The sequence below is a fragment of the Coccinella septempunctata genome, chromosome 3 (assembly GCF_907165205.1).
Source record: "Coccinella septempunctata chromosome 3, icCocSept1.1, whole genome shotgun sequence".
NCBI lineage: Eukaryota > Metazoa > Arthropoda > Insecta > Coleoptera > Coccinellidae > Coccinella > Coccinella septempunctata.
In genome coordinates this window covers 33,324,037-33,340,807 of record NC_058191.1, presented here as the reverse complement: position 1 = coordinate 33,340,807, position 16,771 = coordinate 33,324,037, and the positions used below count along the sequence as shown (strand labels likewise).

At 33.8% G+C, this 16,771-nt stretch overlaps 4 protein-coding genes across 4 annotated transcripts; 1 reads left to right on the top strand and 3 right to left on the bottom strand.

The window, feature by feature from the left end:
* Nucleotides 1–325: 325 nt before the first annotated feature.
* Nucleotides 326–3,111, bottom strand: LOC123309169 (elongation factor 1-gamma). The gene is made up of 7 exons (XM_044892137.1): nucleotides 2,953–3,111; nucleotides 2,694–2,843; nucleotides 2,371–2,586; nucleotides 1,697–2,003; nucleotides 1,307–1,439; nucleotides 935–1,229; nucleotides 326–619 (listed from the first exon to the last, which is right to left on the bottom strand). The coding sequence occupies exons 1-7, from the start codon at nucleotides 2,962–2,964 to the stop codon at nucleotides 464–466; spliced, it is 1,269 nt and encodes a 422-aa protein (XP_044748072.1). The 5' UTR covers nucleotides 2,965–3,111; the 3' UTR covers nucleotides 326–463.
* Nucleotides 3,112–3,239: 128 nt separating this feature from the next.
* On the top strand, nucleotides 3,240–5,875 carry LOC123309168 (cleft lip and palate transmembrane protein 1 homolog). Its single transcript, XM_044892136.1, has 3 exons — nucleotides 3,240–3,461; nucleotides 3,517–3,992; nucleotides 4,483–5,875. The coding sequence occupies exons 1-3, from the start codon at nucleotides 3,375–3,377 to the stop codon at nucleotides 5,726–5,728; spliced, it is 1,809 nt and encodes a 602-aa protein (XP_044748071.1). The 5' UTR covers nucleotides 3,240–3,374; the 3' UTR covers nucleotides 5,729–5,875.
* A 552-nt stretch (nucleotides 5,876–6,427) lies between these two features.
* On the bottom strand, nucleotides 6,428–8,946 carry LOC123310076. Its single transcript, XM_044893448.1, has 3 exons — nucleotides 8,428–8,946; nucleotides 7,685–7,809; nucleotides 6,428–6,912 (listed from the first exon to the last, which is right to left on the bottom strand). Exons 1-3 carry the CDS (start codon nucleotides 8,465–8,467, stop codon nucleotides 6,709–6,711), a joined length of 369 nt encoding a protein of 122 aa, XP_044749383.1. The 5' UTR covers nucleotides 8,468–8,946; the 3' UTR covers nucleotides 6,428–6,708.
* A 2,947-nt stretch (nucleotides 8,947–11,893) lies between these two features.
* On the bottom strand, nucleotides 11,894–13,926 carry LOC123310235. Its single transcript, XM_044893699.1, has 3 exons — nucleotides 13,781–13,926; nucleotides 13,091–13,215; nucleotides 11,894–12,237 (listed from the first exon to the last, which is right to left on the bottom strand). Exons 1-3 carry the CDS (start codon nucleotides 13,818–13,820, stop codon nucleotides 12,034–12,036), a joined length of 369 nt encoding a protein of 122 aa, XP_044749634.1. The 5' UTR covers nucleotides 13,821–13,926; the 3' UTR covers nucleotides 11,894–12,033.
* Between the last annotated feature and the right edge of the window lie 2,845 nt (nucleotides 13,927–16,771).

The window sequence follows — 16,771 nt, the reverse complement described above, 5'->3', positions numbered from 1 at the left end:
TGATTTTGTGCCAGAAAATATTGATAACAGGGAGAAATAATAGTTTTCATTCAAATGGAAAATTTTTTGTTGGGTGCAGTTTAGAACCTTTATTATCTGCAACTTTGTAATCAAGGATTAAAATTTATCATTCACTCTGTAAATAATCAAACTTTCAGTGTTGAATCCACTAGAGTATTAATTCCTCAATATTCCGCAGAGTATGTAGTAGTGACAAGCGGCTTGTCATTATCTTTCTTTTGGCTGGCCTCAACAACTATCCTTGAAATTATGCCAGCTATCAAATCAAAGTGATAGAAAAAAAAGGAGGAAAAAAACCACTGCCAATTTTACATGGATATTATTATTGGAACTGACATAATCAGGACAATTGGAACATTCAAACAAAACAGTTGTATAAAAAAACACTTTCGATTTAATCTCCTAAGTGAGTTTGTAAAAGCTTCATTGTGAATGGAATTGCTTATTTGAAGATTTTTCCTTGGTTGAACTTCCTGCCTGATTTATCTGTACCTGTCCATGAGAAGTATTGCTTAACTAATTCTTTAGTTGCAGAATCTTTAGGGTCAAGTTTTTTCCAGTCATAACTCTCATAATCTATTTGCCAATCAGGGCAAAGCTGAAAACAAAAGATATCATACATTAACCAAGCAATAAGAAAGTAATGCTAATTTAACCAACACAAAAGAACAACAAAAAGTAGTCACATCTAAGAAACTCTCGTGATCTGGCAGAATAACAATTTTGAAAATGTAGATTCATTTTTAGCTCAAAGAGCAATTTTATTAGCCCATCAAGAATAAAAAAAATGAACCTTTGATATTCCAAAGTTAAAATTTCACAAAGTCCTTTGGTGGAACTTCATGTACTCAACACTTTGGTTCAAAAATATATTTTCGAAATAACAAGACTGCTCAGAAACAATCAGGCTTACCGGGAATGCAAGATCTTGGCCTCTCCACACCCAAACTCCCGAAATGGAACTGTTGTTGTCCTCTCCAAAAAGACACATGGATGAAAATGCTGCCTTACGCATTTTGTCTAAACGTTGGAACATGCCCGTAATGAGGTTGCAGCTCATGAAGACCTTTGAAAGTTCCTCTGGGTATTTGTATTCGCAGAACCAGATAGAATAATTTTCTGGATCGAATTTGTCCCAGAAGTAAGGGATGGACACAGACTCGTCCTCGTTGGAGTAGGATTTTTTGAAATCGTCCATTACAAAGGTTCTGCCAAATTATTTTGAATTAGACATTGATTAGAAAAATCCCAAGAGATGCTATTGAAAAGAATATTGTAAACCCACCCTTTTGGCATTGAATCAAACGGGTTTTTGCTAGCAGGCTCAGCAGCTAAAATTTCATCTGCTGCATCTTTTTCCTCTTCCTCCTTCTTTTCTTCTTTCTTGGCTGGTTGCTGTTGCTTGTTCTTCTTCTTACCTATTACAAAAATTATGAGCATTACAAAATAACACACATTTTAATTTTTGAATGGTACAAAAAAAAAGTCGAGAATCATTACTCATTACAAGTACTCACTCTTTTTTTTAGGAGCCTTTTCCGTTGATTTTACAACACTAGTGACATTTGCATTGCTGCCACTAGTTGTATTAATCTTAGCAGCTTGCAATTAAGAAAATATGCAAATGTTTTGTCAACAATTCAAAATTGTAAAAATAAAATAACATTCTACTTACAGTCTCCACCAGCAGCTTGACAAGAAGTGACCTGTGCTGGTTTAGAGCATAATTCAGTCTCGCCAATGACGGCCTTGAATTCAGGTTGATTTGCCAAGGTTTCAAACCATCGGTTGAGATTGATGAAAGGTTTCCTGTATTCAGGGTCCATGGCGTATTTGTAGGCATAGAGAAGATTGCAGAACACAACAATGTCAGCGAGAGTGATACGTTCACCTACCAGATAGGTGCGGCTCAACAAATGATTGTTGAGGATAACAAGGGCTTGCTTTAAATCTTCTTTGGCTCTTTGGAGAGCTTGTGTAACCTATAATTAACAGTTTACACTATTTTAAGATAACTCAAGAGTAGGCATGTCTTATAAGCCATAAAAAATGACAGGATGGTGTCAATACTTTCGTCAGAACCGTAAATAATGCAATATCAGAAATAATGAGGTTTTATGATGTTCATGAATCTAAATCATATAACAGAGTGGACTATAGTGAACTGTAGAATTAGTATGCTCCCTTAGGTTTATAACCCAAATTATAACATACTAATTCACTATAATTTCCCTTTATCTGTTACAGAGAGAATCTATTCAAGAGATCTCTCTGCCTTTGAAAAAGGTTATATTGTTGAACAATTCATCAATTTGATGTTAATGAAAATAATCTGATTATTATATTCACCTCAGGTGTATTTGCAGCAGGTTTGATTATTCCTAGGATAGGAAAAATCCATGCACAGGAAGATGGCAAAACTTCTGACTCTGCGAATCCCATCCATTGCAAAATTTCAGCCCTCTGGGCATCAGATTTACCTCTGAGTTGTTCATTTGCAACATAGTAAGCAATTGAGTTGCTTTCTTGCAGACATAATCCGTCTTTCGATTCGAAAGCAGGTACCTTTAAAAATTCATGTATGTATTATCGTTCTGCACGATACATTTTCATTTACTAAATTATTGGTTAGCTGTTTTTTCATAATATGTATTTCCTGTGAAATTACTTACTTTTCCAGATGGAAACTTCTTCAAAAAGTCTTTAGATTTATTGGTTTCTCCTAAAATGAAGTTCGGTTCTACTTTGACGTTTGCCTTTGCATATTGTGCTGCTATTAGAGCTTTGGCAGAACGAAAATTATCGGGATAGGTATATAAAGTCTGGAAAATATAGGTATGTCATGAATTACGAAATCATTATACTCATTTAGGTTGACAAAAAATTCAAAAAAGACTCGAGATAACCAGGAAAAAATCAGAAAATACTCACTCCGGCAGCCATTGCTATCTTCAATGTATCAGAGGAGAAGAGCGAAGAACGATTTTTTTCTACACGTCAACTCGGCTCTCGTTGACGGTAAACATATGACATATATCGATCCACGGAATCATAGAAGACCTAATTATTGACCTACGTGATTCTAGAAAAAAACCTGTAAACGCTTAATAAAGATGGATTTCTCAAAATTTATCGACCTTAACATGTAGGAGAGTGTAACGGAAAAGCAGAATGTTATCAATGATGGAGATAGTTGAAAAACTTCAGTCAATCTTCATTTTCACATATGGTCACGTGAGCTCTATGATTGGTAGGCATTAATTTATAATAATTAATTCAGAAAAGAGGTTACTAAGAAATGTTGGAGTGTCAAGAGTTTTTTGATTAAAATTTTGGAAACAATATTTTCTGAAATGAGTGGAACAGAAGACAGAACGACACTTCAAAGTGAACAATCTAGTGTTTCCAACAATGAGGTTTCTTTGTCAAATGGAACTGCGGTAATATTAATTTAAAATCGATTTAAAATTATTCCACTGATTATCCAATTTACAGGAAAATCAAGAAAATGGAGAACAGCCCAGGCAACAAACCCGAATGGAATTATTCGCTTCTAGAATTAAATCTTTCCTTATCAGGGGGATGATAGTCTACTTTTTAGCTTCCATGTTTCGAAAACCTGCCACACAAACAGGTGTCGAAAAATCAACTATATCTGCTAAGAATATTTATCCCTTTGGAAGCGAACTAGCATTACACATTTATTTAGATGAGAGAGATGATCTCACAAACTTTTCATTAGATAAATTGTTTTGGTACAAAGAAGGAATTGAGTATGGTGATTGGAATGGAGGGCCTAATGGAGATGGAACATTTAGTATTGAAAAAGACATTCCTATCACAGATCACTTAAGGAACAATGGATCTTTGTATGTACATGCCTATGTAACCATGGCTGGAGAAAGCCCTAACCCTAGAGCTCCCAAATATGCCAAAAATCATGTATTATATATGAAGAGGCAGCTAAATAAGTGAGTTTAAAATTAGCAACAATTTTCTTGTATATTTCCTTATTTTAAATATAGCTGTCCTGTGTACATTGAATGTTAGTGCAATATTTGCATAGTAGTGGTATTTGCAAAATCAATTTTGAAATTTTTTTATACATTGCACTTGCCCATTATTTTCTGAGTATTTAGAGTTTCTTGTTACAAATCAATAGCAATGAAGCAAAGCTGCCTCAAACAAGATAAGGGTAGATTGACCTACCTACAAGATTTACAAGCACTAGCTTCATGAGGTCATGAAAACTCTTATTAAAACACAAAAAATTGTATCCATTTCTCGATGTTAACAAACAACTAAGTTGTTTCTTACATTTTTTGATTGGATGATGTAGCCTCATGATGATCTTGATTGATGTTGTTATTATTTCATTATTGTTGTTGCATTGGTGAAGCCTGATCATAACATTCTTATTGATCAATGTATTGTAAACTTCACATTATTTTATTGTTCCAGATTCAAGAAACTGAAGAATCCTGGTACAAAAAATTTGTTGACAGGAGAAAGTGGAGCAGTAGTAGCTGAAAGTGGTAAAATCGTATCTCATTGGCATCCAAATTTCACCATCAATTTGATCACTGATCAGAGTCCGTGGACCTATGGGGCTGTTCCATCACCTTTGGATACTCTGATTGAGTTCACAGAAGATAAAAGAAATTACAAACCAGTGCTATATGCCAATGATTTTTGGAATATGGCCAGAGATTATGCACCACTCAATGAAACTCTCAGTTTGAGGATAATTTATCAACCGTTAAGTTTATTCAAGTGGCAAATGTATGTGGCTCAAAGCATGAGACAATCATGGAATATTTGGGGAGATTCTGCTGATGAAGCATCTGATGAGGAACAAGACACTTTGAAGGAAACACTTATGGATACGAATCCCTATCTTTTGGGTATTACAATTGGAGTATCAATTTTACATTCCATTTTCGAACTATTGGCATTCAAGAATGACATTCAATTTTGGAACAAGAGGGATTCTCTTGAAGGTCTTTCAGTTCGATCTGTATTTTTCAATGTATTCCAATCTCTTATAGTACTCTTGTATGTGATGGACAATGAAACTAATTCACTGGTACGAATCAGTTGTTTTGTTGGACTCGGTATAGAGTTATGGAAAGTGTACAAAGTTGTAGATGTGAGATTCGAGAATGGCCGTCTGAGTTTGAAAAATAAAAGTTCGTATGTAGAGAGCAGTACAAAGGAGTATGACGATCTTGCTTTTAAGTATTTATCGTGGATTTGTTTTCCCCTTTTGATTGGATACAGCATTTATGCTCTTCTCTACTTGGAACACAAAGGATGGTATTCCTTTGTATTAAATTTGTTATATGGATTCCTTTTGACCTTTGGATTTATTATGATGACACCACAACTTTTCATAAACTATAAACTTAAGTCTGTCGCTCATCTTCCATGGAGAATGTTAACATATAAATTTTTAAACACTTTTATAGATGATATGTTTGCATTTGTTATCAAAATGCCAACTATGTATAGATTGGGTTGTTTCCGCGATGATATTATTTTTTTGATATTCTTATACCAAAAATGGATTTATCCAGTCGATAAGAGGAGGAAAAATGAATTTGGTTTTTCTGCAGAGCAGGAAAATAGCCAGAACCATATTGCTATTGACAATGGTACTGAAAAAAAAGAGGAAGAATCACAAGAAGAAGCAAAGAAAACAAAATAAGGCATTTATTTAATTTGTCTTGTAAACTTGTCTGTTGTAGAAGTATTAACTATAGTCTTACTTCATTCAATATTCCCCAAAGAAGACTCCATAATTGTTGTAGGAAAATTGTAATTGTTATTTATGTGTAATAAAATATTTGAAATCTCAATTTTGCTTTATAATTTTAAATAATTCATTACTAAAGCCTAAAAAAATTTGACTTTAGAGTGCAAATTAAAGGTAAAAAGGGAAACATCATATGTTTATTTCTTTGTTTTTTGATTGCTTACTCTTAGTGATCTGAGCTGCATGCCAAAATTTCTATATGCTTTGTTGTGGCTGTTACTTGGACTGATGGTTGGAATCATCTTTAAAAAGACGAAATTGAAGAGGCAGACATTCAGACCTCTCACTTGTTTTGTGAAAATTTTGATGATACATAATTATAATTTGAAAATATGCTTATTACAAGTGGTGCGGCTGACATGAATTGTTCGATAAATGATTATAGAGGATCCTCTGAAATCTTTGCATGTGTTCGATTGAAGTATGAAATATTTGAAAATCAAAGCAACGAAGATTGGCCTTTCATGAAAACTTCGATTGGAATTACCTTGAATGGGTGAGTTTCAGGAAAAACAAAGACAAGATATTATACAGCTTAAAATTTAATGTAGATTATAGAATAAAAACATAGTACAAATTGTGCCAAAGGGCTCCAGTCTGTTATCCGATATATTCATATATCCGGTGGCGCCCGTTTCACATATGTCCATACAATTCCAAAAGTTTTCTTCGATAAAGATATGTCGTCCTCCTATCCATCAACATCCTTCTTTTAACCTCCTGATTCGCTGTGGTGCTTTTCCCTCTACTGAGGGAAATCGGTGAATACGAAGATTCCATGATCTTGATCTTCATTCATCGCATATCAGTGGATATGAGATGAATGAAAGGGTACCTATATTCTCCTCCATGATTTTTTTCTGATTTCAGAATCATTGATTGCATAACATCATCGGATATATGATGGGACCATTTTTCTTTCTAAACAGAATTAAATCACGGAGGGCCCTCCTGAACTCGAATCCATTGGTCCTCCTTTTTCTAAATGTGATATTTCTCACATTGTAGCTGGGCGGGGTGTACATGAGAAACTGATTTTTTGAAAATGTTTTGTTCGTAACATCGGCACAGGCGCACTGAAAAGAAAATTTTACATGATTCAAAAATGATCGTTCCATATCGTCCATCTTATTATTCAGAAAGGTCTCTCTTCATGAAATTAATGACGGAAAACAGCATTGATCTTGTTTAATGATATTCAGGAAGTGTTATGAAAACAGGAACATACTTTAAGAACTTTATGGTTGGAATTATATAGAAACAACACAATTGCTCCAAGAATTGACGAAGTCAATTGGTCATCAAAATCTTGCGATTCAATACCATTGCTTCTTTTCTTTTGGCTCACGTGATGAGTTTAGATTATAAAACCATTAATTTTCGATTCCTAAAGTGGCCGTCGAAAATTGTATATTCGTGTGTCAATTTGAAGGAGAACCACCCTTAATCTGGACCTCCATGCAAAATAATAAGAATTCAAAAAGGGGTAATTTTTGTTTCGTAGAGGGACATTTTATACGGTTGATTTTAATCAATTTATATCAACCCTATGGGCGTGGTGATCCTATTCAAGTTTTTGGGTGTTTCTATCATAACGCTTACAGAGTTTATACAAACTGATTAGAATGCTGCCTATACGAACCAAAGTTTATGTCTTTTCGCATTTTTTCTGATTTTGTATAGGGGGTCGAGATATCAGAGGTGGTGACTTTTCAAAATGACACACTGTGTTTTCAGCTGACCTAAACTTGTCTTGTTCGCCAACAAAGTGTACATATATTCTGAAGAATTTTTTAATGAAATGAAGGGAATACTTGAATATAAGAAATAAAAGGAGTTGACATTTACCCCAATGCATATCCTGCGCCTACACTCTTCTGGGAATCGAGGGGTTGTATTAATTCTATATTTAATAGAATCTCTGCCAATACAACCCCATTCATTCTGGTATTGGCCGGGTCCAGGAGTAACTTCTGTAAAATAGATAAATATGTGTATATCTTAATTCCTTCCGTAATATGTGTGTAGGTAAATTGATATTGATGATGAAAAATTTCATGAAAATCAAAAACTAAATTGATAAAAATATCTCATTATCGCCTTATCTTAACCAAAGATATTACACAAAGTAATATCTTTGATCTTAACCCATAATTTATAACGATAAATGAAGATAGGCGGTTCATATGTTACAAATTAAAAAAAGGGACAAAATTGATCGATGCGAATATGGACATGTAAGCATGGACACAAAAAACAACAAAAACAAGTTATCATTTTCCTTGAAACAATACAGAATATCAACTCTTTCATAATGTAGGGAAGTGGAAGAATAATTAATACGGAAGTAAACGATATAGTGCTATCAATAACAAGGGAAAATGCATGTTTCTGGTCGAATAATAAATGAAATAATCGTGTGGTAGTGAACTACAAGAAATAATGTTCAATATAAGATACAGAATAACGAGCAGAATAATGTTTTCAACCGAATATTCAAAAAAGGGGTGAGAAATAGAATTCATCATTCACTCAATCAAATTATTAACAATTTGAAAATAAGGAGAAGGAAATTAAGAACAATAACATACCTTCATTTTCGTTGAATCGTTTGCTCCTTGCGAAAGACATATTTATAACTGCGTCAGTGAACTTTATTAGCAACAATAGTGATGGTCAAAAAAATGTTTGTTTCAACTAGAACTTTGTTGGAGAACTGAACTCGAAATGTGATAGTGCTTGTAATATTTTTCTTTTTATACTTTCAGTAAGGTTTGTCAGGTGATTTTTGATCATTATTAGATGTGTCATTTAAATTATGAGAGGGGGTATCGAATTATCTTAAGTATCTGGTCAGTTGAAATAATGGGACCGAGAGCCGTTGTAGATAATGCAAAAATCAGTGCTTGCTGCCTGTCCTAATGACAAACAGTCATTTCGACCATTTGGAATTAATTGTGTAAAACCAATTTTTTAATGATAAAGGAAATTTTGGGTAGTGCTTTATAATATCTGCTAATGCTAACCAACAAATTTGAAAAAATAGAAATCACATCGAAATAATTAGCGAAATGGCTCTATCATTAGTCTGAACGAAATTAATTGATATATACTGTTACTGAGAAATTTTTTCTCTATGAAGAATTAAAGATGATGAATTAGAGCATCTACAGATTAAGTAAAACTGACCCCCGGTTTCATAAAGCTCGATCGGGGAATCAACGCTTGATTGACAGATAAACGTTAATTTGTTTTCAATCAATAATTCAGCCATAAGAATTCGGAATTCAATTCTCGAATCAAATTATGATCTATATACATCTATTTAATGATTCTAAATTGCTTCTTTTTCAATATATATAGGAATGAAAAAGTTTTAGTGAGTTCGTTTTTGAAATCCAGTGACTGTCAAATCGTTGATCGGGCAGTAAGAGTTTTATGAAACCCGCTGTCAGTCTTTCAATGAACTTCGATAAATCCAGTTATTCATTCCCAGCATTATTTTTATGAGATCAACATGAACGTAGGTGTATATACTCCAGAATTTTTATGGTTTAGGTTTCGAGATACGTAGGTAGGTATTTCAAAAAGTTGATGGAAATTTCTCCATATTAATTATATCCGCTATCTCCTAAGTAGAATACTATGACTCACAATTTCTCATCAATCGAAATAAAACGACTCAGCGCACATATGGAATAAATTATAACGATCTCCTAAGTTTTGTTCAAAAATTGGTAAACATTTGGGGGTATAAAAGAGGTGAAACATAAAAAAGTATTTAACGGACGTAACCCTCTGAGAAATATTAATCGTAGACACGTGTTTCGTTTCGCATATATTACCTACTTATTTTTCGACCCAACTTCAACACTCAAAATAGTCAAAATATAAGTCTTAGATCTTATTTTCAAAATGGAGTATGAAAACACGCTTTTAATCTCGATGTATTCAAAGTTGACATTGTCGAAATCTTCATTTTAAGATAATTTGAATTATTCTTTTTACTGTGTACCTACTTGAGCAATCAAAACTCTTAGTATAAAGTGGCGACAACATATAGGTACGCATACGATTTACCACAATATTTCTCATCAATCTAACGACCTTTCTAGGAATAACTTAGCAAATATCTTACCGTTCCAAGTATGGTGTCTTATTATTTGTCAAATAGATACTCAAAAGTCATTAAAGTATCATTTTTTTCGGCAATATTTAGATCGGAAATATAACCGAGCCGATGTCATTTTTTTTTTTTGGAAATGTGAATCTCCACTGATTCATTGAAAACCAGCTCATAGGAAATGGGCAGCACCTAACAAATAACTTAAGTATAAACTTAACCTACGAGCTAATGATTCATACTCAAACTCAACCATCTGTATAGGAGGATAATATATCGAAAAATTCTTAGCCTACCATTTCTATAGTAGACCAAACAAAATTTCAATGTCAAAATATTTTTTTACTCAACATATTCTCCTCTGAATTGGATACATTTATTACAGCAAACCTGCAACGCCTCTAAACCTTTCAAAAAAAAAAATGTTTCTTCTTGATGTGCAAAGTAGACCTCCACAGCTTTTATTACCTTCTCGTTGGAAGAAAATGTACGACCTTTCAAACTTTTTTTCAGTTGAGAAAAGAGATGATAGTCGGATGGAGCCAAATCTTGTGAATAAGGGGGGTGTTCTAGTAATTCAAACCCTACATCAAGAATTTTTTGCATGGCAACATGAGATTTGTGTGTAGGGGCGTTGTCCTGCATAAACAAAACACCTTTGAATAGCTTTCCGCGTCTTTTTCCCGTAGAGTGGTCGGTACTGTCGAATAGTAATCTCCGGCTATTGTTCTATCCTTATCGAAAGAATCAATAAAAATTACTCCATGGCAATCCCAAAAAACTGAAGCAAGAACTTTTCTAGCAGATTTTTGGACACGCAACTTCTTACGTGAACTATATGATGAACGCAATGATAGTTTCAATGTCTGGAAATATAATGTAAGGAAGCTCTGGGTGGTACTTTTTTCAGAATTCAATTCCTGTCTGCATGCCGTTAAAACCTTCCTTACATATATATGATGAACGCGTTCGTATGAAATATTCAGTGCTTCAGATATCCGTTTTAGCCCAATTCGGCGGTCTGATAAAATCATGTCATGAACGGAAGCGATATTTTTGGGGGCTGACACAGAAACTGTGGCCTTCCCGATCGGTCATCCACTTCAATGGAAAATTTACTTCTTTTGAAGCTTGCAGTCCAATTTTTCACGGCCGCATGCGAAGGACATTGATCACCAAGAGTACTAAGCATATCTTCGTAAATATGCTTTCCTCTTAACTCTTGTAAATACAGGCACTTGATGATGGCTCGATACTCAAATTTTTCGATTTTCACAATTTCGGTGGACATCTTCTTTCTTTTAATTTATTGCGTAACTCTGGTTTATTTTTTGACCCCAAACTTCACACTGACATTTCTAATGAGTTATTGTTCGTTGCTATGGTAACGCAATATATTTTTATTCATGGAACTGGTCTAGGCTAATTAGATATCAATACATCCTCGTATATAGCTTCTTCTAATAATTAAGGGCATTATTGAAACTTCGGCTATATGGAATGTGAAATCTCACTCGAACCATTAAAGGTTATTTTGATCCTTAAGATCCTTAAGAAGTATGTAATTGTAAAACGGACTTTTAATAATAACTCATGCATCCCACCATTCTCAGAAAAACGAATCTTGCTACATTTTTGAAAATCAAAGCAACGAAGATTGGCCTTTCATGAAAACTTCGATTGGGATTACCTTGAATGGGTGAGTTTCAGGAAAAACAAAGACAAGATATTATACAGCTTAAAATTTAATGTACATTATAGAAAAAAAAACATAATACAAATTGTGCCAAAGGGCTCCAGTCTGTTATCCGATATATTCCTATATCCGGTGGCGCCCGTTTCACATGTCCATACAATTTCAAAAGTTTTCTTCGATAAAGATATGTCGTCCTCCTATACATCAACATCCTTCTTTTAACCTCCTGATTCGCTGTGGTGCTTTTCCCTCTACTGAGGGAAATCGGTGAATACGAAGATTCCATGATCTTGATCTTCATTCATCGCATATCAGTGGATATGAGATGAATGAAAGGGTACCTATATTCTCCTCCATGATTTTTTTCTGATTTCAGAATCATTGATTGCATAACATCATCGGATATATGATGGGACCATTTTTCTTTCTAAACAGAATTAAATCACGGAGGGCCCTCCTGAACTCGAATCCATTGGTCCTCCTTTTTCTAAATGTGATATTTCTCACATTGTAGCTGGGCGGGGTGTACATGAGAAACTGATTTTTTGAAAATGTTTTGTTCGTAACATCGGCACAGGCGCACTGAAAAGAAAATTTTACATGATTCAAAAATGATCGTTCCATATCGTCCATCTTATTATTCAGAAAGGTCTCTCTTCATGAAATTAATGACGGAAAACAGAATTGATCTTGTTTAATGATATTCAGGAAGTGTTATGAATGAAAACAGGAACATACTTTAAGAACTTTATGGTTGGAATTATATAGAAACAACGCAATTGCTCCAAGAATTGACGAAGTCAATTGGTCATCAAAATCTTGCGATTCAATACCATTGCTTCTTTTCTTTTGGCTCACGTGATGAGTTTAGATTATAAAACCATTAATTTTCGATTCCTAAAGTGGCCGTCGAAAATCGTATATTTGTGTGTCAATTTGAAGGAGAACCACCCTTAATATCTGGACCTCCATGCAAAATAATAAGAATTCAAAAAGGGGTAATTTTTGTTTCGTAGAGGGACATTTTATACGGTTGGTTTTAATCAATTTATATCAACCCTATGGGCGTGGTGATCCTATTCAAGTTTTTGGGTGTTCCTATCATCACGCTTACAGAGTTTAAACAAACTGATTAGAATGCTGCCTACAAACCAAAGTTTACCCCTTTTCGCATTTTTTTTATGATTTTGTATAGGGGTCGAGATATCAGAGGTGGTACCTTTTCAAAATGACACACTTCAGCTGACCTAAACTTGTCCTAAGGCCAAAAGTGGTATTGTCGAAGTAGGTATATGAATTAATTTATGATATGGATCAAAAGATTTAGAAAATCGATCGTCTTGTTCGCCAACAAAGTGTACATATATTCTGAAGAATTCTTTATTGAAATGAAGGGAATACTTGAATATAAGAAATAAAAGGAGTTGACACTTACCCCAATGCATATCCTGCGCCTACACTCTTCTGGGAATCGAGGGGTTGTATTAATTCTATATTTAATAGAATCTCTGCCAATACAACCCCACTCATTCTGGTATTGGCCGGGACCAGGAGTAACCTCTGTAAAATGGATAAATATGTGTATATCTTAATTCCTTCCGTAATATGTGTGTAGGTAAATTGATATTGATGATGAAAAATGTCATGAAAATCAAAAACTAAATTGATAAAAATATCTCATTATCGCCTTATCTTAACGCATAATTCATAACGATAAATGAAGATTAGCGGTTCATATGTTACAAATTAAAAAGGAGGACAAGAATATGGATCGATGCAAATGCGGACATGTAGAATGGACACAAAAAACAAGTAAATTTTCCTTATTGAAACAATTCAGAATATCAACTCTTTCATAATGTAAGGAAGTGGAAGAATAATTAATACGGAAGTAAATGATAGTGTTATCAACATTAACTAGTGAAAAATACATGTTTCTGCTCAAATAAAAAATGAAAAATATTCGTGTGGTAGTGAATTACAAGAAAGAATGTTCAATATAAGATACAGAATAGTGTTTTGAACCGAATATTCAAAAAGGGGGTGAAAAATAAAATTCATCATTCACTCAATCAAATTATTAACAATTTGAAAATAAAGGAAAAGGAAATTAAGAACAACATACCTTCATTTTCGTTGAATCGTTTGCTCTTTGCGAAAGACATATTTATAACACTGCGTCAGTGAACTTTATTAACAACAATAGTGATGGTCAAAAAAATTTTTGTTTCAACTAGAACTTTGTTGGAGAACTGAACTCGAAATGTGATTTTTCTTTTTATATTTTCAGTAAGGTTTGTCAGGTGATTTTTGATCATTATTAGATGTGTCATTTAAATTATGAGAGGGGGTATCGAATTATCTTAAGTATCTGGTCAGTTGAAATGATGGGACCGAGAGCCGTTGTAGATAATGCAAAAATTAGTGCTTGCTGCCTGTTCTAATGACAAACAGTCATTTCGACCATTTGGAATCAATTGTGTACAACCAATTTTTTAATGATAAAGGAAATTTTGGGTAGTGCTTTATAATTTCTGCTAATGCTAACCAACAAATTTGAAAAAATAGAAATCACATCGAAATAATTAGCGAAATGGGTCTATCATTAGTCTGAACGAAAGTAATTGATATATACTGTTACTGAGAAATTTTTTCTCTATGAAGAATTAAAACATTTATACAGATTAAGTGAAACTGAGTCTTTCAATGAACTTCGATAAATCCAGTTATTCATTCCCAGCATTATTTTTATGAGATCAACATGTACGTAGGTAGGTATATACTCTAGAATTTTTATGGTTTAGGTTTCGAGATACGTAGGTAGGTATTTCAAAAAGTTGATGGAAATTTCTCTATATTAATTATATCCGCTATATCTCCTAAGTAGAATACTATGAATCACAATTTCTCATCAATCGAAATAAAACGACTCGGCGCACATATGGAATAAATTATAACGATCTCCTAATAAGTTTTGTTCAAAAATTGGTAAACATTTGGGGGTATAAAAGAGGTGAAACATAAAAAAGTATTTAACGGACGTAACCCTCTGAGAAATATTAATCGTAGACACGTGTTTCGTTTCGCATATATTACCTATTTATTTTTCGACCCAACTTCAACACTCAAAATAGTCAAAATATAAGTCTTAGATCTTATTTTCAAAATGCAGTATGAAAACACGCTTTTAATCTCGATGTATTCAAAGTTGACATTGTCGAAATCTTCATTTTAAGATAATTTGAATTATTCTTTTTACTGTGTACCTACTTGAGCAATCAAAACTCTTAGTATACCTAAATAAGTGGCGACAACATATACGCATACGATTTACCACAATATTTCTCATCAATCGAAACGACGTTTCTAGGAATAACTTAGCAAATATCTTACCGTTCCAAGTATGGTGTCTTATTATTTGTCAAATAGATACTCAAAAGTCATTAAAGTATCATATTTTTCGGCAATATTTAGATCGGAAATATAACCGAGCCGATGTCATTTTTTTTTTGGAAATGTGAATCTGCACTGATTCATTGAAAACCAGCTCATAGGAAATGGGCAGCACCTAACAAATAACTTAAGTATTAACTTAACCTACGAGCTAATGATTCATACTCAAACTCAACCATCTGTATACGAGGATAATATATCGAAAAATTCTTAGCCTACCATTTCTATAGAAAACCAAACAAAATTTCAATGTCAAAATATTTTTTTACTCTTACTTTACTAAACCTTTCAAAAAAAAATGTTTCTTCTTGATGTGCAAAGCAGACCTCCACAGCTTTTATTACCTCCTCGTTGGAAGAAAATGTACGACCTTTCAAACTTTTTTTCAGTTGAGAAAAGAGATGATAGTCGGATGGAGCCAAATCTGGTGAATGAGGGGGGTGTTCTAGTAATTCAAACCCTAAATCAAGAATTTTTTGGATGAAAATATGAGATTTGTGTGCAGGGGCGTTATCTTGCAAAAACTAAACACCCTTGAATAGCTTTCCGCGTCTTTTCTTTTTAATTTTTTTCCGTAGAAGGGTCAGTAATGTCGAATAGTAATCTCCGGTTATTGTTCTACCCTTATCGAAAAAATCAATAAAAATTACTCCATGGCAATCCCAAAAAACTGAAGCGAGAACTTTTCCAGCAGATTTTTGGACACGCAACTTCTTAGTTCTTGAAGAACCAGAGTGTCGCCGTTCCATCGATTGTTGCTTTGTTTCTGGATCGTAGAAATGTACCCAAGTCTCATCCATAGTAACAATTCGATTTAAGAAGTCTACATCGTTTTCGAATAGAGCACAGATCGAACGCGATATGCTTCTACGCTTGCACGCTTTCGGTTAACATTCAAACATTTGGGGATCCATTTTGCAGCAATTTTTCTCATGTCCAAATTGACGTGAACTATATGATGAACGCGTTCGTACGAAATATTCAGTGCTTCAGATATCCGTTTTAGCCCAATTCGGCGGTCTGATAAAGTCATGTCATGAACTGAAGCGATATTTTTGGGGGCTGACACAGAAACTGTGGCCTTCTCGATCGGTCATCAACTTCAATGGAAAATTTACCTCTTTTGAAGCTTGCAGTCCAATTTTTCACGGTCGCATACGAAGGACATTGATCACCAAGAGTACTAAGCATATCTTCGTAAATCTGCTTTCCTCTTAACCCTTGTAAATACAGGCACTTGATGATGGCTCGATACTCCAATTTTTCGATTTTCACAATTTCGCTGGACATCTTCTTTCTTTTAATTTATTGCGTAACTCTGGTTTATTTTTTTGACCCCAAACTTCACACTGACATTTCTAATGAGTTATTGTTCGTTGCTATGGTAACGCAATATATTTTTATTCATGGAACTGGTCTAGGCTAACTAGATAGAATTGTAAAACGGACTTTTAATAATAACTCATGCAGTTCTATCCCACCATTCTCAGAAAAACGAATTTTGCTACATTTTTGAAAATCAAAGCAACGAAGATTGGCCTTTCATGAAAACTTCGATTGGGATTACCTTGAATGGGTGAGTTTCAGGAAAAACAAAGACAAGATATTATACAGCTTAAAATTTAATGTACATTATAGAAAAAAAAAACATAATACAAATTGT